Source organism: Ipomoea nil, unplaced genomic scaffold (assembly GCF_001879475.1).
Source record: "Ipomoea nil cultivar Tokyo-kokei standard unplaced genomic scaffold, Asagao_1.1 scaffold0268, whole genome shotgun sequence".
Lineage (NCBI taxonomy): Eukaryota > Viridiplantae > Streptophyta > Magnoliopsida > Solanales > Convolvulaceae > Ipomoea > Ipomoea nil.
This window is the reverse complement of record NW_017616696.1, coordinates 2230279-2255915: the sequence shown is the minus strand read 5'-3', so window position 1 is coordinate 2255915 and position 25637 is coordinate 2230279. Positions and strand designations below refer to the sequence as shown.

General features: G+C 35.2%; 3 protein-coding genes, 1 long non-coding RNA gene and 3 other non-coding genes across 12 annotated transcripts; 5 read left to right on the top strand and 2 right to left on the bottom strand.

Moving 5' to 3' along the window:
- Window positions 1-6667: 6667 nt before the first annotated feature.
- Window positions 6668-9095, top strand: LOC109148092. The gene is made up of 2 exons (XM_019295867.1): window positions 6668-7021; window positions 8510-9095. The coding sequence occupies exons 1-2, from the start codon at window positions 6719-6721 to the stop codon at window positions 8642-8644; spliced, it is 438 nt and encodes a 145-aa protein (XP_019151412.1). The 5' UTR covers window positions 6668-6718; the 3' UTR covers window positions 8645-9095.
- On the bottom strand, window positions 8955-10542 carry LOC109148056 (geranylgeranyl diphosphate reductase, chloroplastic-like). Its single transcript, XM_019295810.1, has 2 exons — window positions 9099-10542; window positions 8955-9060 (listed from the first exon to the last, which is right to left on the bottom strand). Exon 1 carries the CDS (start codon window positions 10455-10457, stop codon window positions 9099-9101), a length of 1359 nt encoding a protein of 452 aa, XP_019151355.1. The 5' UTR covers window positions 10458-10542; the 3' UTR covers window positions 8955-9060.
- LOC109148099 lies at window positions 10428-13574 on the top strand. Of its 2 annotated transcripts, none has more exons than XR_002048762.1 (5): window positions 10428-10520; window positions 10851-10971; window positions 11790-11888; window positions 12793-13089; window positions 13489-13574. It is a non-coding gene; the product is annotated as an uncharacterized LOC109148099 (long non-coding RNA). The 2 variants fall into 2 exon arrangements; XR_002048761.1 differs by having other exon boundaries at window positions 10461-10543.
- Window positions 11428-14818, bottom strand: LOC109148064 (protein IQ-DOMAIN 14-like). 5 transcript variants are annotated; one of them, XM_019295821.1, is made up of 7 exons: window positions 14283-14818; window positions 13939-13974; window positions 13780-13886; window positions 13346-13693; window positions 12720-12935; window positions 12396-12527; window positions 11428-12306 (listed from the first exon to the last, which is right to left on the bottom strand). In XM_019295821.1, the coding sequence occupies exons 3-7, from the start codon at window positions 13852-13854 to the stop codon at window positions 11755-11757; spliced, it is 1323 nt and encodes a 440-aa protein (XP_019151366.1). In that variant the 5' UTR covers window positions 13855-13886; window positions 13939-13974; window positions 14283-14818; the 3' UTR covers window positions 11428-11754. The 5 variants fall into 5 exon arrangements, with proteins under 5 accessions (XP_019151366.1, XP_019151383.1, XP_019151392.1 ...); XM_019295838.1 differs by having other exon boundaries at window positions 13939-13969; XM_019295847.1 differs by lacking the exon at window positions 14283-14818 and adding an exon at window positions 14101-14175.
- Window positions 14819-17993: 3175 nt separating this feature from the next.
- On the top strand, window positions 17994-18066 carry TRNAR-CCU. The gene has a single exon. It is a non-coding gene; the product is annotated as a tRNA-Arg (tRNA).
- Window positions 18067-18138: 72 nt separating this feature from the next.
- On the top strand, window positions 18139-18211 carry TRNAR-CCU. The gene has a single exon. It is a non-coding gene; the product is annotated as a tRNA-Arg (tRNA).
- A 2242-nt stretch (window positions 18212-20453) lies between these two features.
- TRNAR-CCU lies at window positions 20454-20526 on the top strand. The gene has a single exon. It is a non-coding gene; the product is annotated as a tRNA-Arg (tRNA).
- The last annotated feature ends 5111 nt before the right edge of the window (window positions 20527-25637 follow it).

Below are 25637 nucleotides of genomic sequence, written 5' to 3'. Positions count from 1 at the left end.
GGCAAACACAAGAGTAACTAAGTGGAATCAAAATATCTCGCACAAGAAAGGGTACTGACAAAATATCATCACAAACTATTCTCAAATTGCTTAGCATAGAGCATAATAGCTGATCTATTGAGTAATCACGGGTATTCATGAACACATTTGGGAAAAATCCAATAATTAAAAGTCTGGATGAAAAAACCTTGAGCTGGTGAAGGAAGATGACAGAGGAAGAATGAGCTTGGAAGGAGTAGTTGAACTTGAGGCCTCGATCCAGTAGAGAAACGGTGCCGTCATCGCAGCCCAAGACGTTCCTACCTCTGCCGCCAGTGCAGCATTCGATCTTCCGATTGTCTCTTCTTCCGAGCACTGCAATTTCCCCGAGTACTTCTCCTAAAAAAACTTGAATGTCCTCCACTGATGCATCTCCCCGGTTACTTCCTATTTTCTAAAATTCTATCCTATGATGAGCCAATCTCGTAAAGCAGTAACGGGCTGCCTTCTTCCCGGTGTGGGGTGAGCCGGTGAGAGCAAGCGGTGGGCGGTGGCCATAAGCGAGGATGACAAACAACCAATAAAATTTAAAAGATTTTTTTAAAATTTTTATTTATTTATTTATTTATGATTGTTATTATTAATTAAAAATTAAATTTAATATAATATATTATTTTTAAAAATATGTGGAAGCCACGTCAGCTCTCCAAATCAGCTTGAAGAATCCAATCATCAAGTAGTTGACCGGTAACTTGAAGGCAACCTGCAAAATAGTGTCAATTGCACTTTTTTGTAAGTTTGAGATTCTGATTGGAGCTTTTTGAAGTTGAAGGGTTTAATTGCACAAATCAATATACTTTGAGGGCTTATTTGACCCTTATCCCTTAAAACTTCTATTGCTGAGCATAGATAGCAAAATCCACACACTCTGATGTTTTTATCCTCTATTGCTGCTTGGATTTAAATGTTTTACAGTTCTAAAAAACAAATTTGGCTGCATCACAACTTCAATGTGTTTTGCTCATATTGTATGCTGTACAAATTTTGATTCATACAATTGAGTTCGAAGAAATTCAATTTGTACATGTGAAAGACCCCATTTTCTACCACTTTATAGCACTATTCTCATCGACTATGTTTTCAAGTTTGAAGGTTTTCTTTTGAATGTACTGCAAAGATAGTCACATGGAAAGCAGAGCTCATAATCATTAAAAAAAAGATGGCTTTCTGGTATGAATGTACTTCTCTACTGCAGAAGATAGTCACACTGTGAAAGATGGCTTTCAGGTATGAATCCAAGCCCATGGAATCCAATTACCTCTCAATTAGATTTTTTCCATCTCTATGGAATCCAGTTTAACCTTCTTAACATTAACACCTTCACTGTTGACTTCATCCCTGCCAATTGAATATTTAAAAAAGTATATATATATATATATATATATATATATATATATATATATATATATATATATATATATATATATATATATATATAGGCACATACATACATCAAGGTCTCTGGTAAGTAAAGTAACACTACATAAGTCCATATTATTTTTATTCATAAAACATAGACAAAAAGACCTGGGAAAACTGGCGTTAGTATGATAAAAAAAAAAAAAAACAAACAAACAAAATTGGAATTTGTTTTTTACCTCATCGTGAAATAAACATTCTTTACTTTTGATGATTTCACCTTGTGAAATAAACATTATTTACTTTTGATGATTTCACCTTCTCTAACATCTGGTATCTAACTCTTATTGCTCGCATGTGCAGGGCTGATATCTTTCACATATACATATTGGGAAGACTTTTTTTTTGGCAGAGTAATACGTATTATGCGAAAGTATTTCAGGGTTGCAATTGTTCATCTGAGTCGACTTCTTTATATAGAAGAAGACTTAAATAAGGACTCGAGAAACGAAGAGTCCTCTTTGGAACAATACATCATAATGATTATGTATTTATGTTATTTCAAATGTTATTTCAAAATTTTTGTATTCACATTACTCAGATGAAATTTGTAATTTACAGCCTATTTTTCGATTTCCCAGGTTATTGGAATTATGCGGGCGTGCCTTGGCTCGGGGCTTTCAAAACCATTAATTCAGCCATCCAAATAGATAATTAACCAAAGCTAAACCTGATCAGTGGCTTTAAAGCAATGTGTTTTTAAAAAAAAATAATGTGAAGGTTAAACACACAATGATCAAAACGACGTAGTTTTAAGTGAGCGGGAAAATGAAGCAATTTGATTGGCCATGGCTATATGGCTTTAATATATAGAAGGATTCCTTTCAAAAAAATTCTTAACATATATATATATATATATATATATATATATATATATATATATATATATATATATATATATATATACTAGCATTTTGTATGCGATGCGCAAAAATTTATGCCCAATATTAGAATATTGATAAATACAAATAATTAAAAATTATAATTCGAGTTATATATACACAAATAATATATGTATTTTATACACACATATATGATTTACCATTCATAGAAATTATAGGAATGATATATTACTAAATATAACTATGGTGGCGCAAGTTCTGGGAGTTGGCCAGGCTCCTAATTTTGGCAAGTATTTGGGACTCCCCTCATTTGTAGGGAGAAACAAAAAGGCAGCTTTTGCATATATAGAGGATAAAATCCGGCAAAGAATTGGGTCATGGAATAAGAGGTTATTATCACAGGCAGGTAAAGAAATTTTATTGAAAAGTGTAGCACAATTCATGCCTACCTTTTCAATGAGTGTCTTCCTGCTGCCAACTTCTGTTTGTACAGCGATTGAGAGGACTATGAATCGTTACTGGTGGGACTCTGGAACTGATAGACGGATACATTGGAAGGCTTGGGACAAACTGTGTGTTCCTAAGAAATATGGGGGTTTGGGATTCAAGGAATTGCGTGCTTTTAACCTGGCTATGTTGGGAAAACAGGCGTGGCGAATGCTTACTAAACCTGAGTCCTTGGTAGCTCGTATATATAAAGCACGGTATTATGCCAAAGGCTCATTTTTTGATGCACAAGTGGGAAATAATCCTAGTTTCTGCTGGCGGAGTATTATGGCAGCCAAGAGTATCATTTGTAGTGGGGTAAGACGGAGGATTGGAAATGGGGAATCTACACTCATATGGACCCATCCTTGGTTACAGGACGACCAAGACCCCATGATACAAACAGAGATGCCAGTACAGTTACAGGATGCTAAGGTGGTGGGATTGATTGATCAACAAACACGGACTTGGGATCTTTCAATTTTAACTGATCTTTTTCATCATAGTGATGTGGCAAATATTCTTAAAATACCAGTTTCTCCGGATTATGATGATACTTGGTATTGGCCTGGGGACCCGAGAGGAGTTTATTCTGTAAAGGGCGGATACAGATTAATAGTTGGTAATTATGGGAATGAGAATGGGACCTTTACAAAGTGGTTAACCTTGTGGAAACTCAAAATACCCCCAAAATGGAGAATGTTCCTATGGAGAGCCATTTGTGATATACTGCCTACCACTTCTAACTTGCTTATAAAGAGTGTAGAAGTAAACCCATATTGTGCCATGTGTGGATCATCTCAAGAGGACACTATGCATGCTTTAGTGTTATGTGAATTTGCAAAGAACATTTGGGACCGATCCAACCTTCCAATCCCCAATATTATAACGAATATTTTTCATATTTGGTTTGGTGAGCTCCTAAATGTTTTAGATTTTGATGGGATGTTATATGCAGCATCAATCCTCTACAATATTTGGAGAGCATGGAACGGGGCGGTTTGGAATGCTCTATTACCACGGCCACAATCTTTGTTGGCAGCAGCGAATTCGGCATTGCATGCATGGAGAAGGGCAAACCCGCCAGCAGTCCAAAACCACGTACCACTGCCTGCAACGCAATCTCAACATCTTGGCTCTCATGCGCCACTCGGACCTCACGGTATTGTACAGGAAGAGCCACCTCGGAGGCTATGTCGCATCGACGCGGGGTTTATACACAATACGGGCAAGGCTACGGTTGGGGCAATCCTCGTAGACATGAATGGAGGGTATGTCGCGGCCTTTAGTGCACCCCTCCCGGATTGTTTCTCACCACTTATGGCCGAGGCATTGGCATGCAAGGAGGCTTTGTCATGGTTAAAGGATCGAGGGGAACAGAACATCGAAATATATACAGATTGTTTAATGCTACAACGTTATCTTACTACACCGTCTACTACGTTTCGCACTTACGTCGGCTATGCCATTGACGCCTGCAGAGCAGCTACAGCTTATTTTCAGTCTTGTTCTTTCCATTTTATTTCTAGACTAGACAATTTTATAGCTCATGCCTTAGCTACTTCAGCATATCAGCAATCGGCTGCTATGTACTGGGATCTTCTCCCACCAGACATTATTTCGACATATTTTTAATAAAGCACCACATATATTTTCAAAAAAAAAAAATATAACTATGGTAACATTTAATTAAAATCTAAATAAAATCATACTTACCAATTGAAGAATGTAAGAAAAAGATATTGTGTATGTATGTGCATGGTAATAATAATGTGAAAGATAACAGAAGTTATAGCGATAAGGTTATTTTTGTCCAAATAATTATGTAGTACAACATTTATAGCATAATGTACAACAAAAGTTAACGGAAAAAACGGACATAAAACCAGAGACATAACCTGGATTGAAACTTATTATGTTTATATATATATATATATATATATATATATATATATATATATATATATATATATATATATATATATATGAACGGTTTTTTATTCGATTTGGTAAAAATGTCATTTTTTTTTTTTTTACATTTATCAGCTTATTAAAAAGTTATTTTACCAAACATTTTTAAACATTCTTCAATTTTCAGCTTATAACTTATATTTTTTCAGTTACTTTTTTAGCCAGATTTACCAAACATAGCCTCTGTCTCCTCCAATCTCCTCCGCCTCATCACATCTTTTCCGCCTCTATTTATGCCGCAACCTCCAACTCGGGTAAGTATTGCAACTCGACTAATGGGAATTTCTATCATTCAAATCCCTAATTCTTTACCTATAAATTATTTTCATCAATATAGGAACATTATCTATACTCATAAATTCTTCATGTGATAATTTATATGTTTCAAAATTTTGGAAAATAATACTTCAATAATATAAAACTATTATCAATTTTTTTAAAAAATATACTCCGTAGTTTTCTAAGTTCCTATTTCATTGTTATATTTTTCAGAAACTATTTAAATATGGAGTGTGAAAACATGTGTTTTGATGGAAAGGATAAAATTGATGAAGCTGTCGTTGATGAGGATCTCACATGTCCTGCATTTTTATAAAATGAAGGTAAACTTTTTTTTTTTCTTTAAAATTAAAAGTACTTATTTTATATAGATAAAAATAACACTTTAATTTTTTCCAATATTCTATATAATACATGTTACTTTGAAAAAGTATTGCATTTCGAATTCAAAGTGTTATATTTTCTATGATAATTAACAATTTAGTTGAAAATAGTAATGTTGTGTAATATTATATATGTTATTCTGTGTATTTGTGTCACATAGTTTCAACGAAAAAATATATATACTTTTTAGTGTATTATAATGACCGCAAATTATGCCGTGGAATCGTGTTCACCGAGAATGGTGAACACAAGTCAAAACGACGTCGTTTTTAGGCAAAAAAAAAAAAAAATCGCGGATGTGGAGTTAACGGCGCGTTACTGATCAAATTATGAATTTTCTGTTATGAGATTATGAATTTTATGAAAATTCATAATCTCATAACAGAAAATTCATAATCGCATAACAGAAAATTCATAATCGCATAACAGAAAATTCATAATCGCATAACAGAAAATTCATAATCTCACAACTGAAAATTCATAATCTCATAACAGAAAATTCATAATCTTATAACAGAAAATTCATAATCTCATGGTTCCAAAGTGAATGTGTAGGCATGGTTCCAAAGTGAATGTGCAGGCATGGATTCATAATTTATGAATGTCCGTGATTTCGGACGGGAATATGTAGGCATGGTTCCAAAGTGAATGTGCATGCATGAATTCATAATTTATGAATGTCCGAAACTCCGAAATTATGAATGTAATGAAAATTCATAATCTCATAACAGAAAATTCATAATCGCATAACAGAAAATTCATAATCTCATAACTGAAAATTCATAATCTCATAATAGAAAATTCATAATCTCATGGTTCCAAAGTGAATGTGTAGGCATGGTTCCAAAGTGAATGTGTAGGCAGTCACGTAATTAATTAAAAAAAAAAGAAAAAAAAAATAACGGTGCACTAACACCGTTGGAACCGTGTTCACCATGAATGGTGAACACGGTTCCATGGCATAACGTCTGTATAATGACATTCTTGGCTTGACGCATTCTAATCTTATAAGGCTTTATTATATTTAGTATCATTATGTGTTTTTTGTAATGTTGTGTTTAATTTTAAGTCATTACCTGGAAATGTACTTCGAGTAAAGAACACCAAGACTTGACGATTGGAGGTAAAAATTTGGAATACAATTTTATATTGGGCATAATGTTAATATTCAATTTCGAAGTGCCCGGAAAGTGTTTCACAAATAAATATGGGCCAAAAACAAAATAAAGTTAAAATGATGGAGCAAATTTGTTTTGAAATCATTAAAACAAATTGAAGAGTGAGCTGATAGAGCATCCATGGCAATGGCAGCTCCAATTGCATCTCCCAACTTTCTCTGTCCCCAAAGTCTCCCGTTATCCTACAAGCCAAACGCGCCGCCACTATTACCCGTCGCTCCACCTCTCAATTGTCGCAGCAAAGCTCCGGTCCTTGTATTTGGCCCGCGGCGGGGGCGGAAGAGCAGAGGCATCTCCGTGGTGACGCGAGCGGGGAACAGCAGCTACATCTTCGCCTTCGTCTTCCCCATAACCATGCTTGCTATCACCGTCGTTGCTTCCATCCGTGTCGCGGATAAGCTCGACCAGCAATACCTCGAAGAGGTACGTATACCTTTGTAAAATCAGTAAAGTTCGAATTTCTCTTAATGATTATTCATTTTTTATGTATGCTTTGAGATGATTTCTTGTTTAATTTAATTCTTCCTTGTGTTGAATGAATGGCTGTGGACCTTCTGCTAAATATATACATGTATTTCATCAACATATAATAAATGTGATGTATTATTTTCATGTTAGATTATGCAATTTTTTTTCGTTTTCATAGATAAATTTAAGAAAATTTGAGTGTTAATTTTGTAAAATGAAAATTAGATTTCATAAATACTTTTCAATATAGGTCGCTGCTGAATGCACTTGCCAGAGCCCAGGTGTGCTTAAATTATGATGCATTAAACCATTAATTTACGGAATAGTAGTTATTTGATGGATATGGATTCGGGGAGAGTTTGTAGTATAAAAATCCTGTTAACTTGTCAAGAAGGAAAAGAAAAATTTAAAAATTTATAGTTGATAGAAAATGTACTCCATATTTGTTATTGTTGCCAGTTGCCCTTTGACTTGATCACTTGAATGGAGTTTTTACATGCTGAACCATAAGGGAATAGCTTTGTGATAGTCATCTGGGGAAAGCTATCATTTAGAGTTGTATAAGTACCAATATTACCTCCTGGCATTGGTAATGGTATCAGAGTTATGCATTGCTTCATTGTGTGTGTTAATTTCCATATGGTCCTGAACCTACTTCACTCATTGGACGTCAATTGGTTTTAGGTGGGTTCTTGGATGCTTTAGCATAGTAATGGGGTTATGCCTTGAGTTGTAAACCAAGTCTGATGCTTGGCCTCTTTGCCCTACTGTCTGGGCTTCTGAACATTCATGATAGAGCATTAAAAGTAATATAGAGTAATAGAGTATCATCTAGTTAACTCTGGATTGCTTAATACAGTACTGGATATTCCAGTAAGGGTCATTTGGGAAAAGTGTCAACACTAATATCATCTCCTTTCGATATGGGTTGCTTAATAATGTTTTGGCATTATAACCCTCTTCCAATTGTTTTTGGGATTGGATGCTCAGAGTCTTTAACTGAGCAAAGATTACTTTATGGGAAGTAGATGGATGTTCTTACAGTTCACACACTTGTTTAAATTTTAATAGCATGCATTCAGTTATCACTAGTCTACTAGACACAAACTAGACAGTGAAGAGTCTGACAATTCATAGCTTGATTTGCCCTTGGTTCCTGGTAGTAGTGTAAGGTATGCATCCGTCATTGCACTATAGTTCTTGATCCTTTTTTACCCGCATAATTTACCTTGCATCAAAACTAGAGTTTCTGTTCTGTCATTGGAATGATCAACTGGATTTGTCATGACACTGTTATTTCCTATGGACTTTGGCTGAAAACATCTGTAAATATTTATGTAGTCTCTTTTTAGTTGATAATATATGCCAAACAGTTTTACAGAATGTATTAACTTGTCTTGATGTAAATATTAACAGTTTTTTTTTTTTTTTTTGCTCAACTAGCTTGCAATAGAGCAATCAATATTGGAAACAGAGGAAGATGATGATGACAACGCCGCCACCTCCCCGAAGGAAGAGATAGAAACTCCAAGTAAACGTAATCGGCCCAAGCGAGAAGTTGAGATCACATCAACATAAAACTTACACCTTTTGGGTCTAAGGGACAAACAAATAAGAGGAAAGTAGCTATTTTATGTGTCTGTAATTGATTGTTGTGCTATACTGCTATTTTGTATATGAAGAAAGAAATTTGGTGAACCTTGATGGTGTGTTTGAAGTTTACAACATATAAGTTCCTGACAGTGATCAAAGTATTCACTTGTTGTGACATTGAACTGAGTGGCTGAATATCAAAGTGCAGGAAGAGAAACAGTGTAGAGACTGGTCAAGATTCACCCACTCTCAAGAGTATTAAAGCAAGCAAAGCATTTCACTGAATTTAATGTAGTTGTTGCCAAATGATATTGTTTTTGATACATTGACTGTTTAGATTTGAACTAAAGTTTATTGTTGCAGGACAAAAGACAAGAAAAGAGATGTAGCTTGCTACTAAATGATTGGTTTGGTTTGGTTGTGGGGAATAATCTATAATCTATAGTTGTGTAAGAAGTTTTGTTTGATTTGCTTCCATTTGCTTCCCCACAAAATTACACCTGATCAAACTCCCAATTGTGTTGGCTAACATTTTGGCATCTTCCCATCTATTCCCATCAGACAATTTCTTGTACAAATAGCTCTCAAATGTCATCCTCTGAACATACTCATCTCCACACAGCTCCACCAATGCCTCCTTGGCTGCATTGCTGCCATAGAAAACCTTCTGTAACAAGTCCAAGAACTTGAAAGTTGTGAAGTATTTGTCATCCCACTTCTTCAAATACTCCCTCTTCAAATCCCCTTCGTTGATCATCCTCTCCCCGCCCTCCGACGCCTTCACGATTGCTTCGCCGCACATTCTTCCGCTCTTGGCCGCGAAATATATCCCTTCGCCGGAGCATTTTGTCACGTACCCCGCTGCGTCCCCCACCAGAGCAACTCGCCCTCGGATCCTCACCGGACGGGGGTGTTCTGGAATTGGGTGAGCCTCTACTTTGATCACTCTTCCGCCCTCGATCTTGGTTCGGGCTCTAGCTCTGATGCCGTGTTGGAATGCTTTGATGTTTGGTTTTGAGCAGATTGTCCCTGTCCCGACTGCGACGTGATCGCATTTCGGGAACACCCAGGCGTAGAAATCCGGGGATACGTCGTTTCCGACGTACATCTCCGCCAGGTTTTCGTAATACTCCATTTTCTCATCGGGGAGTCGGATTCTCTCTTGGAAGGCTATGGCGCAAGCGTAGTCTCCGGCTTTGATCGACTTGGCCACTCGGCTGTTGGCTCCGTCGGCGCCCACTATGGCGTCGACTGCTAGGGTTTTCTGCGTGTTGTCAATGGTGTAATGGATGACGTAAGGCTCCGTTTTTGATGTAGGGACCTCGAGTTTCGTTACGAGCGCCTTGACGAGGATGGCGCCGCTGGACTCGGCGCGGTTGCGGAGGAAGGAATCGAGAACTTCGCGGCGGAGCATGGCGATGAACTCATCCTGCTTGAGAGTTTTCCCGAAGTCGACGACGAGGTTCGACGGGGAGACGATTCGCATCTGTGTGACTCGGCGATCAATGAGGGCGGTGGGGATGGAGAACTCTTCCAGCATGCAGAGTGGAATGGCGCCGCCGCAAGGCTTAGCCGTGGCAGGGCTACGCTCAAAGAGAAATGTTTCTACACCTCCCGCCGCCATAGCTTCCGCCGCTGAAGACCCCGCCGGGCCGCCACCAATCACTGCCACCCGCAGCTTAGCAGTCGCGATGGCGCTCAGTTTCGGCTTGTGGATGTATATGGTTTTTGGTTTTAAGGTTTTGAGAGGGCGTGGAAGAGAATGGAGGGGATGCAGGAGGTGGAGCTGGGTGGCCATTGCTGAGCTTTTTTAGGGTTTTGTGTTCTCTCAGTGCAAAGACATTGCCAGATTTATACTGAGGTATAAACAATGAATATGCAAGTGTGAGTTTATTATAATGTTTTCTGTTGCTTTTGTCACTTATGGTCCTATGGAGTAGAAAATGAAAGTTTGAATCTTGGAGTACTAAACAAAGTGATTGATGTGTAATTTGTGATTAGAATATACTAATAATACTACTAATTAGAATTACTTTTCTTTATTTGACTTAGAATGGGGGTAGGTGAAAATGATAATGTTATTTAGTCACTAATATGGTAGTGCATTGTACAATTAACTAAACAATGGTTTTCCTGCAGTCACATGAAATCCCAGTACTTATTGATTTTCTGGTCTTTTTTCTCGGTTTAGTTTTATACCCTGAGGATCTTGCTGCTCATAATAGGATGCTTTTGGAGTTTTGGAACAGACTTTTTGCCGTTACTGCTAGTTTGGACTGTCAGTGTTGCATATGTAACAATGGCTGGTTGGGGTAAGTAACAATTTTATGGTTGTTTTTGCTTCAGATTGTAAACCTTTTTTTCGTTTATTTATCAGCATAAAGAAAGGCATATATTCAGGTTTGTATTGATTTATTATTAGTATTCAGCTCCACACTTCTTCTTTATTTGACTAATTCAAAACTAAAAAGAGAAGAAAGTTGAAACTGGGAAAGATCTGAAAATGCAAATGCATTTTAGACAGTGATGACTCAATAAAAATTGTATTACATCCAATAATCACAGTTGCTTTTATAGCAATCCAGGGAAAGGTCATGATAAAGGATATCCGCCTCACCAATTGCAGAAAATGTCTTATGATTCTGCTAACAAGAGTATTTGCTCTACTCTTGTTTATATTTTTTAATGCTGTGATGGCGTTCTTGATAACTTGTTAAATAATAAAAGTATCTCTTCTTGATAAGCAACTGATTTGGTTCGCCTTCTAATTGAAAAAACACATCACCCCGTCCACACCAAGGGACATGGCTCTTCTACTGGGAATTATATCATTAGTTCCTTGAGAAAGCCTTTAAACATGGCAATACTCATCAGTCTTTACTTGTAATATTCACAGGGAATTGCAGCCAGCTTGAGATGCTTATTTAATGTTTGAGGAATACATGCTCATTTGAGACATTACGGAACTGATTTTATAATAATCTTAAATTTAAACAAGCCATCCTAATATTACGATGCACGTGTTCTCTTTTATCATTAATCATCTGCGGGCACAATAAGGATGCCAATTTGGCGATAAGAACTTGAGCTCCAATTTAATATCCTTTAGACTTTTGCTTTGATCTTGCAGGACCAGCTACACTCTTTAAACCTGGTGATCTTTGGGTGAAACTTGGACGACCGCCAATCATGCTGTTTATTGTGGCATCACTGTTAATAGAGGATATAGGTGAGAGCCTATACCTATATGGAGAATTAATCTCAGAGTAGACATCAAGGTTTATAGGGCGTAGCCTTGGTGAACTCATTGATCTAGCCTTTGCTTCAACCGATTTGGTGGCCGCCATATAAGTTGGAACAGTAGGGCAGGCCACAAGAGGACTGTCATCACCAGTGGAATGCTGCCTTTTATGGTGAAATGATCTTCTTGGAACATGTGTGGCAGAAACCAAGCCTTCTTTCTGTTGATGTTTCTGCAAATTTCTTAATTTATACTCTCTTTGTTCAAACTCCTCTCTCATTCGTGCACTTGTGGAAAAAATATCTAGAGTTCTAAGATCTTCTCTTTTAGCTAGCTGAGAATCCACCCACTGTTCCAACCAGTATCTTCTTGCATTAACTTTACCCTGTTCCGACTCTGTTGACTTCTGGAAACATAGATATTTCTTTGTGACACAATTTGTACTAAACTTTAGATATGATGAGAATATACAGGAATCAGATGCGAGATACTTACCCGATGAGTTAACCAGTACTCCTTTATACGGTCTCTCTTGAAGGAGGCCTCCCTCTTGCTCAAGGACTTAGCATTTGCCTCTTCCTTTGACAAAATTCTACTGTCCCACCCTCTCTGGCTGTTCAAATCTATCTATATATTTGAAGAAAGTGCCATCAATTAAATATTTTTATAATATAATAAGTAGGTAACTTTAGTCATTATGCCAGGTTACAGAATTCTTCCATTGTAGAACACCATACTATTAAACCCACACTTTCATCCAGTGGAAGAACTGCTTAGTTTCTATTTGATGTCATGACTTTTATAAAAGCATTTACGTACCCTTATGTCTTTCTCCGTTGGATCCTGGGATTGGTTTTCTTTAACATCCAGGGTTTTCTTTGCCATGTTGCAGCCTTTTGCTCGGACTTCTGATTGGATGTTTACAATGGACTGCAAGCATTTAAGGGTGACAATAGCTTGACGTCGAACAGCTTGACCTCGAATGATAGCTTGAAGCTTTACTATCCCTTTCAGTGCTCGTAAAGCTTTTTTTGCCTATAAAAAGGCCACATAGGTCTAAAGGGGCAAGTACTTCATCAACAAAATATGAAATGGATTATAATTAATCTCTCATTGGAATCTGGAAATTGTTTTCATTGTGAAACAATAGTCTCTCTATGAGTTTATGCATCTCTGGATGAATTCATTGGTGATTATATACTTACTTTTTTGTATTTGGCTGGAAATATGACACTGTACACAATTCCTATGAATCTTTAATCAACTTAAGATAATAGTAACACTTCACACAATTCTTACGAATCTTTAGTGGAGGATAGATTCCTGTTCCTATTCCTTTGGTACTGCACATTCCAGTTTTGTCATGTATGCTCTTTTGAGAACTTTAAGGTGTCCAATTGAATGAAATATATGTTCATCTGATGAAACAGAGAAGATTAACTTACAAGATAGCCACGAAAAGCTGTCTGAATTTTAATGGCAGCAAGGTTTTGAATCTCCCAGTCATATTCATAACAGCATTGTGAAACATTGACATTAAGATTATGTGCTGACAATTCTGTGGTTTCCTCCTTTTGCTGATTGACAGATCGAATGGCCTCAGGTGGGCAGGCAACGCAGCGAGGTACTGTTGAAGGCACAGAAGCAGCATTAGCTTCAGAACTTGAAACTTCAACATTCACAACACCGTGGCTCCGCTTGTCTTCTGTTCCAGTAGTTCCACTTAGTTGCTGTTCTCTTGGTGGTGGTGGGTGGTCCATGAACAAGCCAAACATCCATCTCTTTCTCTTCCCCTGCAGACAAATACAGGTGCAATTCAAGTTCGAGAATTAAGACTATCTGATCTACTGATTACATGAGCAGCTCAGCTCATATTTACCTTTTCTGGTCTGGATTCCGTGTCTGAAACAAAAAATCTTTTCAACGCAGTGAGCCAGCTGCTCTTCTTTGCCATGACTCTCAGATAATGCTGCTTCAGCTAATCCAGCAAATGCATACTGAACTTGTAAGATGCTGTAGATAACGAGTGGATAGTACATCAAGAAAGCGTCTCAAGGGCCAGTATGAACCTAAACTAAGAACAGAAGAGAAATTTAAGATGTGGCATGTGAGAATGAAAGATCAACATAGCAACCGTATGAAGTCTCACAGGTAAGAAACTTTAGGCTTAAGAGTATATCTATAAATCACATTTACATACATGATACATTTGATTATGTGAATGAATGAAACTGGGAACATATGATGAGCTATATTCTATATTTTTGTATTATTTACTGAGCAGCTAAAATGGCGTGCACATGTATAATGCAATGCTTCAGACATGTGCTGACGTTGTGCACAAGAAAAACCATATTTGCTTGACTTGAGTGCATAGATGACCTGTAGGTAGTGACTTTTGGGGCTAGAAAAGGCTGCACACAATAATATCTTCCCTGGTATCATAATATATGATGAAGTTTTGAGTTAATGTATCAACCCCTGGAGCCCCACCAGAAGTGTACTTAACAACCTTTGAGAAGTGTAACTGAGATGAAGAAATGTTTGTTAGAAATTTTTTTGGAGGTAGCAAATAGGTATATAGTGCTTGGAATCCATGTGAGATACATAGGCAATTCACCATTGATGGTTAGTGTGAACATCCTAGTTTGGCATTCTATGCATGAAGAGTTTAGAATGATGAGTGCTAAGAGAATGTGTCCATGGAGAATTATTGAGTAGGTGGGGAAGCCCTAATGTGGCATAGATGAAGGAATGTTAGAGAAGGGAACAAAACAAAGCATTACATGGCAATAAGTGGAAGGACAGCTGTTGAGGACCCTCTGTCCTTTTGCTTGCTTTGTCAGGCAATGAATGTGTTGAATTAACACCGCCTTTATAGTGTCAATTTTACGTACAGTCTTCTATTTCTGGGTGTATTCTAGGGTTTCTACCGTCGAACACAGTTACAAAGTAAGTAATCTCCTCTCTGAATTGTAAGCATCTAGTATGGCCGTGTGGGACAACTGGCCTGTAAATTTAAGGCTGACACGCTCCTTCATACCCAAAGTCAAGAATCGAACCATTGATATTTGGTTAAGGATGGATGGATGAGTACCTTTCACTCAATCACACTCCCAGGTTACGTACAGTCTTCTATTATTAAATCAAATCGATCAATTTCTGTTTAAAGTATTCGGAATATCTTCACATGCAAAAAGAGGGAAAAGAATGTGAATTGGATTTGATGGATCTGGAAAAAGTAGTAGATGAAAATGTTCAGATTTGGCATAGAGTAGAAAGAACTTGGGCGTCAGTTCACTAAGTAGTTTTAATGATAATTTAGTGTGAAAGACTGATTGTGCAGTTTGTTGTTGGCTTATTGTGTATATTTTTTTGGAGTATGGCTTATTGTGTATATTTAATTTATTATAATAAGAACAATACAAGTGGAGTCCTTCCTAGTTTGTACACTTCTCCATCACTCCATCAGTAGCACTTAGCAGCTACTCCATCAGTCTTATACTCTTATCTTTTTTTTTTTTTTTTTTCAAATACTGTCTGCTGAACTGATAAGTTAAACCCGTGAGGGCTTATCACCTACTTCCTTTTCCCGTTGTATCTTTCAATTCAATTAATAAGATTTGATTTAATTTATTTACAATTTGATTTTTTAGATAATACGGAGTATTTAATTTATTATTAGTATGTCAAATTTGTAAATTTAAAGAATATATAGAAGTAGAGTAAATGTTACTTTTAGTATTGACTATTGAGATATCGTCAACATTTTATTATATTCTTGTCTTATTACTTTTTTTATTTTTATTTGTTTATCATAATTAGTTTTCCATTTAAATTTGCTAGTTTACCTTTAACAAAGAGGGCCAACATGTAATTTGATCATTTATGTATTTTGCATTAACATGTAATTTCTCTTTCTTTCTCATAAGTCTTTTTAATTAAAAATGATGAAATACATGTTATAATTCTCTTTATTAAATGGTGGAATGAAATCAATTTAAATGGAAGACTAAATATGACAAACAAATGAAAATTAATAATATAATGATGTAATTTTTTTTAAATAAAAAATAAAAAAGTGTCAATGACAGTTATGTCAAAATAATTGATAACTAAAAGTAAAATTTGATCCTAACCATACCATTAAATAAAAAAGTTAATTTTAAAAGAGTTAATAATTTATACAGTCCTCGACTTTAATGATTTTACTCAATTTAGTTTTTAAGTGATTTTTTGAACTTAATTTAGTACTTGACTTTTGATGATTTTATACAATTTATTTCTTTGTGAGGTTTATTTCCTCACTCATCGAGCTTGGCCAAAAGTTCGAAGTCTTATGCTAGTAATTTTGTTTGTTGAGTGTTAAAAGCAAGGTCAAAATGATAATTTTTTCTTTGTTCTTGTTAGTCCGATTACCCTCCTGTCAGCTGCCATTTCCCAACAACTACATTCTCTTGCTTAAAGGTGTTTAGTTATTTACACAGGGGAACCACCTATCCATTAGCCAATGTTTAGTTATGTACAGGGGAGATTTTCATGCTTAGCTAACATGAAGAGATTTCAAGGGGAGATTTCCCATTCTCGACACATTAGCAGGCAAACACCAACATACAATTTGAGTTCGAATTTGATGAATTTTTGTGCACTGGTGAAATTCTGAAGAAGGTGGTGTCCCCCATTAACCAGGTTCAAGTATTGGTTATTTACATAAACTACTTCCAAGGTTTCTTTCTGCGAAGCATATTTTGGTGTGTGTTTGCTTCCAATTTTTCGTGTCGCATTCCCATCGATAATCTCTGCCAATTTATCAATGATTGGATTGGGTAAACTTTTGGATTTCTAGGGCTTGAGGATATAAGGGAAGGGAATTGCGGATTTTACCATCGATGAAGAAGAGGGAGGGAGAATTATGGAGAGGAGGGTAATTTGACCAAAAAGAGGAGAGGGAGAAAATTACCCATGTTGACCCTACTTTTAGCATCCAACAAACATATGATTAAATTGTGTAAAATCGTCAAAGTCGATGACTAAATTAAGTACAAAAAGTCACACAGGACTAAATTGAGTAAAACCACTATAGTTGATGACTATATTAGGTATTAACTCATTTTAAAATTATAAAGAAACAATAACTCTCTTTATTAAATGGCGGAATAAAATAAATTTGAACAGAAGACTAACTCCAAAGTTATAATATGACGATGCAAAATTTAAAAATATGATTAAATGTGTAAATTGCAATTATGTCACAATTGTTGATAACTAAAACTCTAAAAGTGACATTTACTCTTAAAAGTACCATAAAAAAGTTGAATTTTAAAATGATAAGCCAATAAATACTATTTGACAAGTAAAATAAGATTGTCATCACCAACAGATAGTTTTTTTTTTTTTTTTTTTCAATTAGGAGAAAGATGGAGGAGAAAAAGAGCAATCGTTATACCGTGCACCACGGCGCACATAGCAATGTGTGTTCCGCGTCTCCCAAAACAATGTTGTTTTGTTAAGTTGTGTGGGAGTTGACGCAACAAAGTGTATGTGTATTATGTTATATAATTATGTTATACAATTATATACATTTTTCATACAATTATGTACATTTTTTTATACAATTATGTACATCCGAAACATGAAATTTTTTTTAAGAGTTAAAAGTTTATGTGCATTATGTTAAGAATTTATATGTATTATGTTAAGAGTTTATGTGTATTATGTATTATGTTAGATTATGTGTATTAACTTTTTAAAATATGATGTGTATTCTGTTATACAATTATGTACATTCTGTTATACAATTATATATATTCTATTATACAATTATATAAATTTTTGAAACATGAGATTTTTTTTAAAGAAGTTAACAGTCGACACAGAAAATGAAATTTCTAAAAAAAAAAAAGGTACAAAACGACGTCGTTTTGCACAATATAAATTGCCCAAAAAAGGGAAGAAAAAGGAGAAATCTTAAAAAAAAAAAAAAAAAAAAAAAAAAAAAAAAAAAACAGGCATTAAATATTTGGTGCATCATTTTTTCTGCGTAAGCCCATAAAAGATCATTTATGCGAATTTAATTTCTACTGCAAACAACAGGCGTCTGTAGCTCAGTGGATAGAGCGTCTGTTTCCTAAGCAGAAAGTCGTAGGTTCGACCCCTACCTGACGCGCTCTAGATTTTTATCAAAGTTACATGCTGAGTCAATAACACTTATTTATAGAGAGAAAGTTAAAGTCATCAAGCGTCTGTAGCTCAGTGGATAGAGCGTCTGTTTCCTAAGCAGAAAGTCGTAGGTTCGACCCCTACCTGACGCGTTCTAGTGTTTTAGCGAAGTTACATGCTGAGTCTTAACCTTAAGCTTTTACCTTTTAATGAATGTGATGGGAAGATGAAATGCTGAATCTTTGTATATGAATAATTCTTATTCCTATTTTTGAAATGAATCTGAGAGCAAAGATCTATTTTCTTATAAACCGTAGAAAGCTTAAGTTAAAAAAATTATATGAGAGAAATGCAATCTGAGTTGATAAAAATACAGCTGCAGTGATGGACAAATGCTTTGCTCTTTTGTAATGAGCTCATGAAATTTGTTGACAAGCATAATATCGTAGCAGGACTTGGAGAATGATTTAATATAATGTGCTTTGTAGCAAAAAACTTCTGCTAATATGCATATTTGTGTTTGAACATACACCTCTTCTATTTGCAGACAACCTCAAATAATGCCCAATTCAAGAGTCCAATTTCTTGAGACTTCATCTTGCAGAGCTAACTCCCAAATTTGCTTATAATATTTGTGTTGGAGATTTAAAATTGACTCCTAAACTTTACACGAGAAGTTAATTAGACTATTGAGCTTTTAAAAGTTGAAATTAAACACCCGAACTCTTAATTTTAGAGCATCAACGCCCAATACCGGTTAACCCTCAGTAACCTCTAGTAAAGTCCTTCGTGGTAGTTGACTGGGCAATATAATTAATATTTTGTCTTCCCACCATGGTTGAAAAAATCGCTAGATGTTCCTTGGGCGCTTGGGAGCCGCCTAGGCGGCCGTGCATTTTTTATTTTTTAAAATTTTGTTTAATTTTTTTTTAAAATTTTTTAAGACTTGATAATTGTAAACTGCTTAATACTTTAATAGTTAATACTAAAATATTAAATATTAACCTAAAAACATCTAAAGTTTGAACAATTTAGGGTTATTTCGCACAAAAGAATGTCGTTTTGAGATAAATAATCCATTTAAAAAAGAGTGGAACAATAGCACAACTAATCGGTCGACTAGGCGACCTAGTCGGATCGGTGCCTAAGAGGCCTAGGCGGTCAGCGCCTTAGTGGCCTAGTCGGCTAGCCGTCTAAACCACCGGTTAGGCGGTTATGGTGATACGCTAGTCGGCCGGCCAGCATCTAGCGCCTAATCGGTGCCTAGGCAAGATTTTTGCAACACTGCTTGCCACATAAGAAAAGTAAAAAAAAAAAAAAGTTCAAAAAAAAAAAATAAACTATAGCTAATTCCTCCGTGTATTCACATTCACAATCGCAACCCTAGTCTCTTCCTCTTGCTACATAGATTCTTCAAGCTCTTATCTTTTCTCTTCTTGGAGTTTCACCAAAATCTCCCTCAAAGTTGAGACTAAATTTACATTATGAGCCTTCCTATTGCCGTGGTGGATTGAAATCATTACTATGTGTATCATGAGACAATAAACAACAATTTTTTGGGTGTCAACAGTGAAAGGTACAAATGTTTATAAATTTTTAGGTTTTAAAATTATCTAAGTTATTGTTTTAAAATTTTATAGGTTATTGTTTTAACTTTGTCTAGATTTTCAACTCGTTGTTTTCAAATTTTATGCTTTTCTTGAATGGTTGGATTTTTCTAGGAAGGTGGTTATGGATATTTTATTTGGAAAAGCATATTGTGGAAGGGTAACGAGCTTGAATCTGATTCGAAAAAAAGGTTGAATTAGAGTTGAAAAATATGAAGAACGAAGTTATGGAGGAAATAGAGCAATTGCGAAGTGATGTTGAGAAGGCTATTCAAGTTGAAGTTGAAAGCAAAAAAGACATAGAAATACAATAATTTGTTTAGTAATTGTTATAGTAATAGTTGTATATGTAAATTTGCAGCAAATGACAATACCATATGAATTTACGTTGCCTTTGTTGTAGTTTAATATGATATTTTTTTAATAAAAAAAATAGTTTAATATGATGTTTTAGTTTATTTTTTTTTGCCATATGGATCTTTGTTGCTAGTTTAGTTGTGACTTCGCTTTGTTATTGGCAATTCCAATCTAATTTACTATTTATTTAGTGTCTTAATGGTTAATCTTCTATTTAAGTTCTTAATAATTTTGCAATGTTGTTGGGGTCGGCGGGGTTGGCTGAGTTCAACCCCTGCTCAATTCGTGACGTGGCACTGTGACTTACCATGGAAGGATGTGGCTAAATGGTTAATGTCCACCTATTTGTTTTAAGTAGGATATGACAACCAGATAGCTAAAGAACTATGTGGTAAGTTCGACACTTTCCTCTCCTCACTTCACATAATAAGCGTTTGTAGCTCAGTGGATAGAGCGTCTGTTTCCTAAGCAGAAAGTCGTAGGTTCGACCCCTACCTGACGCATTATAATTGGTAGTAATACATTCGAGACGTGGCGCCATGGCTTACCATGGAAGGATGTAATTAATGTCCACCTACTTGTTTTAAGTATGATATGACAAAGAACTATGTGGTAGGTTCGACACTTTCCTCTCCGCGTCTGCTTTCTTAAGCAGAAAGTCGTAGGTTGGACCCCTACCTGACGCGTTATAATTGGCAATAATAAATACTGGAAAAAGAAATGCAAATGGCTTTGGTTTTGTTGTAGCTGTGTCGACTGGGGGTTGGGAGGGGTGGAGGGGTGGAGTGGTTAAGGCCAAATGGGCTCTTGGCAGTGTTAATTGTGGCCTGGGGCTGGGCAGTGTATATGAAGCAATCGTTATGCCTGTGCATCCGTATGCACTATGGTGCATACGGATGCCAAAACGACGTCGTTTTATTAAAAAACGTGTGTCTCTCCTTTAAAAAAATTCAGGTTCAATTCCCAGCAACAACATTATATTGTTCATTCATTTTGGAATTTTAGTTCATAGATTATGGAATTATAGTTCATTGATTATGGAATTATAGTTCATCGATTATGGAATTGTAGTTCATCGATTATGGAATTTTGGTTCATTCATTCTGGAATTTTTAGTTCATAGATTAGATTATGGAAATTTAGTTCATATGTTGTTACTGGGAATCGAACCTGATTTTTTTTTTTTAAGGGGAGACGAGCGTTTTATTAAAACGACTCGAATGTACCGTTTTTGCATCTGTATACATCATGCACGCGCGTTTTATTAAATTATGCTGTGTATCCGCATACGGATGCACAACATAATTTAAGCGCAAATTATGCCATGGAATCGTGTTCACCGAGAATGGTGAACACAAGGCAAAACGACGTCGTTTTTAGGCAAAAAAAAAAAAAAAAAAACTCGCGGATGTGGAGTTAACGGCGCGCGTTTGATCAAATTATGAATTTTCTGTTATGAGATTATGAATTTTCTGAAAATTCATAATCTCATAACAGAAAATTCATAATCGCATAACAGAAAATTCATAATCTCACAACTGAAAATTCATAATCTCATAACAGAAAATTCATAATCTTATAATAGAAAATTCATAATCTCATGGTTCCAAAGTGAATGTGTAGGCATGGTTCCAAAGTGAATGTGCAGGCACGGATTCATAATTTATGAATGTCCGTGATTTCGGACGGGAATATGTAGGCATGATTCCAAAGTGAATGTGCAGGCATGAATTCATAATTTATGAATGTCCGAAATTATGAATGTAATGAAAATTCATAATCTCATAACAGAAAATTCATAATCGCATAACAGAAAATTCATAATCTCATAACTGAAAATTCATAATCTCATAACAGAAAATTCATAATCTTATAACAGAAAATTCATAATCTCATGGTTCCAAAGTGAATGTGTAGGCATGGTTCCAAAGTGAATGTGCAAGCATGGATTCATAATTTATGAATGTCCGTGATTTCGGACGGGAATGTGTAGGCATGGTTCCAAAGTGAATGTGCAGGCATGAATTCATAATTTATGAATGTCCGAAATCTTTGTTCACCTCAAATTAAAGTGAAACCGCAAAATGTGAAAATAAAGAAGAAAAGTCACGTAATTAATTTAAAAAAAAAAAAAAAAATAACGGTGTACTAACACCGTTGGAACCGTTCACCATGAATGGTGAACACGGTTCCATGGCATAACGTCTCTAATTTAAGGCTATCGGCCTCCTTGCGTGGTTTTATTTCAGCCAAGATGGGCTGATAGTGGTCTGCTTAGACTAGGCCGAATGGGCTGATAGTGGTCTGTTTAGACTAGGCCGAATGGACTGATAGTGGTCTGCTTAGACTAGGCCGAATGGACTGCAATCGTTATGCGATGAACTCGTGTCCAGCATGCACTGTTATCTTCTTCTTCTTTTTTTTTTTTTTTTTTTAAATTTCAGACCGCTTCGCTATAGGAGTATATGTTCATAATTTTATTACTATATGTTAATAACTGTACATTCATAACTCCATAACTGTACGTTCATAACTCTATAACTGTACATTCATAACTCTATAACTGTACATTCATAACTCCATAATTGTACATTCATAATTTTTGAAGCTCTATGTTCACAATTTTAGAGCTCTATGTTCATAATTTTATCACTATATGTTCATAATTGTAAGTTCATAATGTCAGAGCTCTTTGTTCATAATTCGATCAATAATTGTACATTCATAATTCCATAACTGTAGATTCATAATCTCATAACTGTAGATTCATAATTCCATAACTGTAGATTCATAACTCTATAACTGTACATTCATAACTCCATAACTGTACATTCATAATCTTTGAAGCTCTATATTCACAATTTTAAAGCTTCATAGTCATAATTTTATCACTATATGTTCATAATGTTAGAGCTCTGTGTTCATAATTGCATAACTGTACATTCATAACGGCATAACTGTACATTCACAACGGCATAACTGTACATTCATAACGGCATAACTGTACATTCATAATCCAAAAAAAAAATAACGCCGTTAACGGCAAAACACGCGCGATTTTTTTTTTTTTTTTTTATAACTAAATGACACGTTTTTTTTTTTTGAAAAACGACGTCGTTTTGGGCCCGTGTCCACAATGAATTGTGGACATGGGCCCAGGGCATAATTTGCCAATGGACTGATAGTGGTCTGCAATGACGATATTTTGTACCTTTTTTTTTTTTTCAGAAATTCGCGTTACCGTGTTTGCTGTTAACTTCTTAAAAAAAAAATCTCATGTTTCGAATGTACATAATTATATACAGAATACACACAGTCTTTTTAGAAAGGATAATACACATAATCTAACATAATAGTATAATACATAATACACAAACTCCTATCTCTTAAAAAAAATCTCATGTTACATAATTGTATAACAGAAAGTGCATAATTGTATAACAGAATATACATAAACTCTGTCGCATCGACTCCCTACACAACTTAACAAAATGACATTGTTTTAGGCAGAACGGGATGCACAATACATTGTGCGCCCAGATGCACGATATAACGATTGGCTTAGTCCCTTGGTGGATTATGTTCACTTTTGTACCTTTTATTTTGTAAGGCTTTAGGCCTATTATTGTGTTTAGGGCTTGGCCCCTTGTTGGTTGATTGTTAGGGCTTTGCCCCTTGATTGTTGATGTAGGGCTTTGGCCCTTTTATGTTTCCCTTTTAGGTAGGGATGACAACGGGGCGGGGTGGGATGGGGAGTATACTCCCCGCCCCCGTCCCAGCGACCTAAACCCCGTCCTCATCTCCCCGCGCAAAATTGAAAAAATTTTCTGTCGCCGTTCCCGCGGGGACGGAAAATCATCATCCCCGATCAATTCATAGTCAATGTGTGAAAGTAATACAATTTTTAAAAAAAAAATAAAAAAATTTTGAAATTCATAACTACTGACCGTGTTTTCCAATACAATTTTAAAATCTAATAAAACTACTTAACTAAATAACTAATAATCTAATTCCTAATATAATATATAAAATAATATATATATATATATATATATATATATATATATATATATATATATATATATATATATATAATATATAAATATTTTAATTTTCGGGGATGGGATCCCTCCCCGCCCTATCCCCGATCTCAAGAATTTTTCCCCGTCCCCTTTAGGGACGGAGATCTCCGACGGTGACGGGGCACATTGCCATCCCTACTTTTAGGTCACTTTTGGGCCTAAATCTCTTATAAGGCTTTTTGCTTCCGTTTGATTTTCAATAAATGCAATTTATTCAACAAAAAAAAAAAAAAAAAAAAAAATCTTCAAAAATGAACTGTTTGTGGTGCTCTAAGAGAATGAATTCAATCTCATTAACAAAATACAACATGAAACAAATGTTGCATTCTTCAACTCTTCTATACAAAATTTTGTCACAAATCATGTAATTTTTCATATTAGCGCTTACTAAAAAATTTTTAAGTCATAAGTATTTAATTTTTTGAACTCTCACATGGGAGGTTGTGGGTTCGAGCCTCAGTAGAAACACTATTGACTGTTTATGCTTTAGTATGTTGAGAAAGTAGTTATGAACATATACTACATTGTAATAGAGTTAATAGTATTTTAAAAAATAAATATAAAATATTGCTTAAAAATAAATATAAAATATTATGACACTTTTTTACAAGTTATATCATTTAGGACAAGATTTGGTGTGTAAATAATTTGAAAACACAACATTTTCTTAGGGAAATGGATTGGTTGAAAGGTTTTCTGGAAGCACAATAGAATTGCGCCAAATTCATTTTGTGCTCCGCCAGTTTATGAATAACGAATCGAAATTGCTATAACACTCCTTATGTACAAATGAGGGGTGAGCAATGATCCATCAAATTTACTTTAATCTGTTCTAATTCCATCCACATTCACGTAAAATGAATAGGATATAGATCCATTATATTGAATAGAAATTAAACCCGTCACTCATGTATTAGATGTGGATGTGACTTCTCAAGATTCATTATATTCAATCCGTTACCCACACTACAAGTCTAGTAGCTCACTATTGAGTGTCTTACGGCGACGAGTGTAGCACAAATCTAAAATTACAATTTAATTTTAATTTTTAACATTTCTGTACTTAACATAGGGTTTAAGGTCTCTCTTTCTTCATTGTCATTTTCGACTTTTCGCCTTCTTCATTCTTCAAGTTATATTTGTTTTTCTTCACGATGTAACAATCACATTCTCAACACTGTGTTAGAGATGAATGCAGATTTGTAATTTAAGTTTGTTTGAATTTTAAATTAATTGTTTTATTTTAGAATTGGATATATTTTGTTTTTAAACGAGATGCTTGAAAATTTGTGATTTTGATTTTTGAATGCTTAAAGTCTTGTATTATAATTTATTTTATTTTAAAAATTTAAAAACTGTCATCCTATCTACATCCAATGGTATGTTAAACACTTACCGCACGTTTGGTTCACGGAATGAATTTTGAGGTAATAGGAATGCTATTCCATAAGGAATGGAATAGGCAAGGAATAGAATAAGAATTGTATTCTATTATTTGGTTCGCGGAAGGAATAGACTTTAGGAATTATATT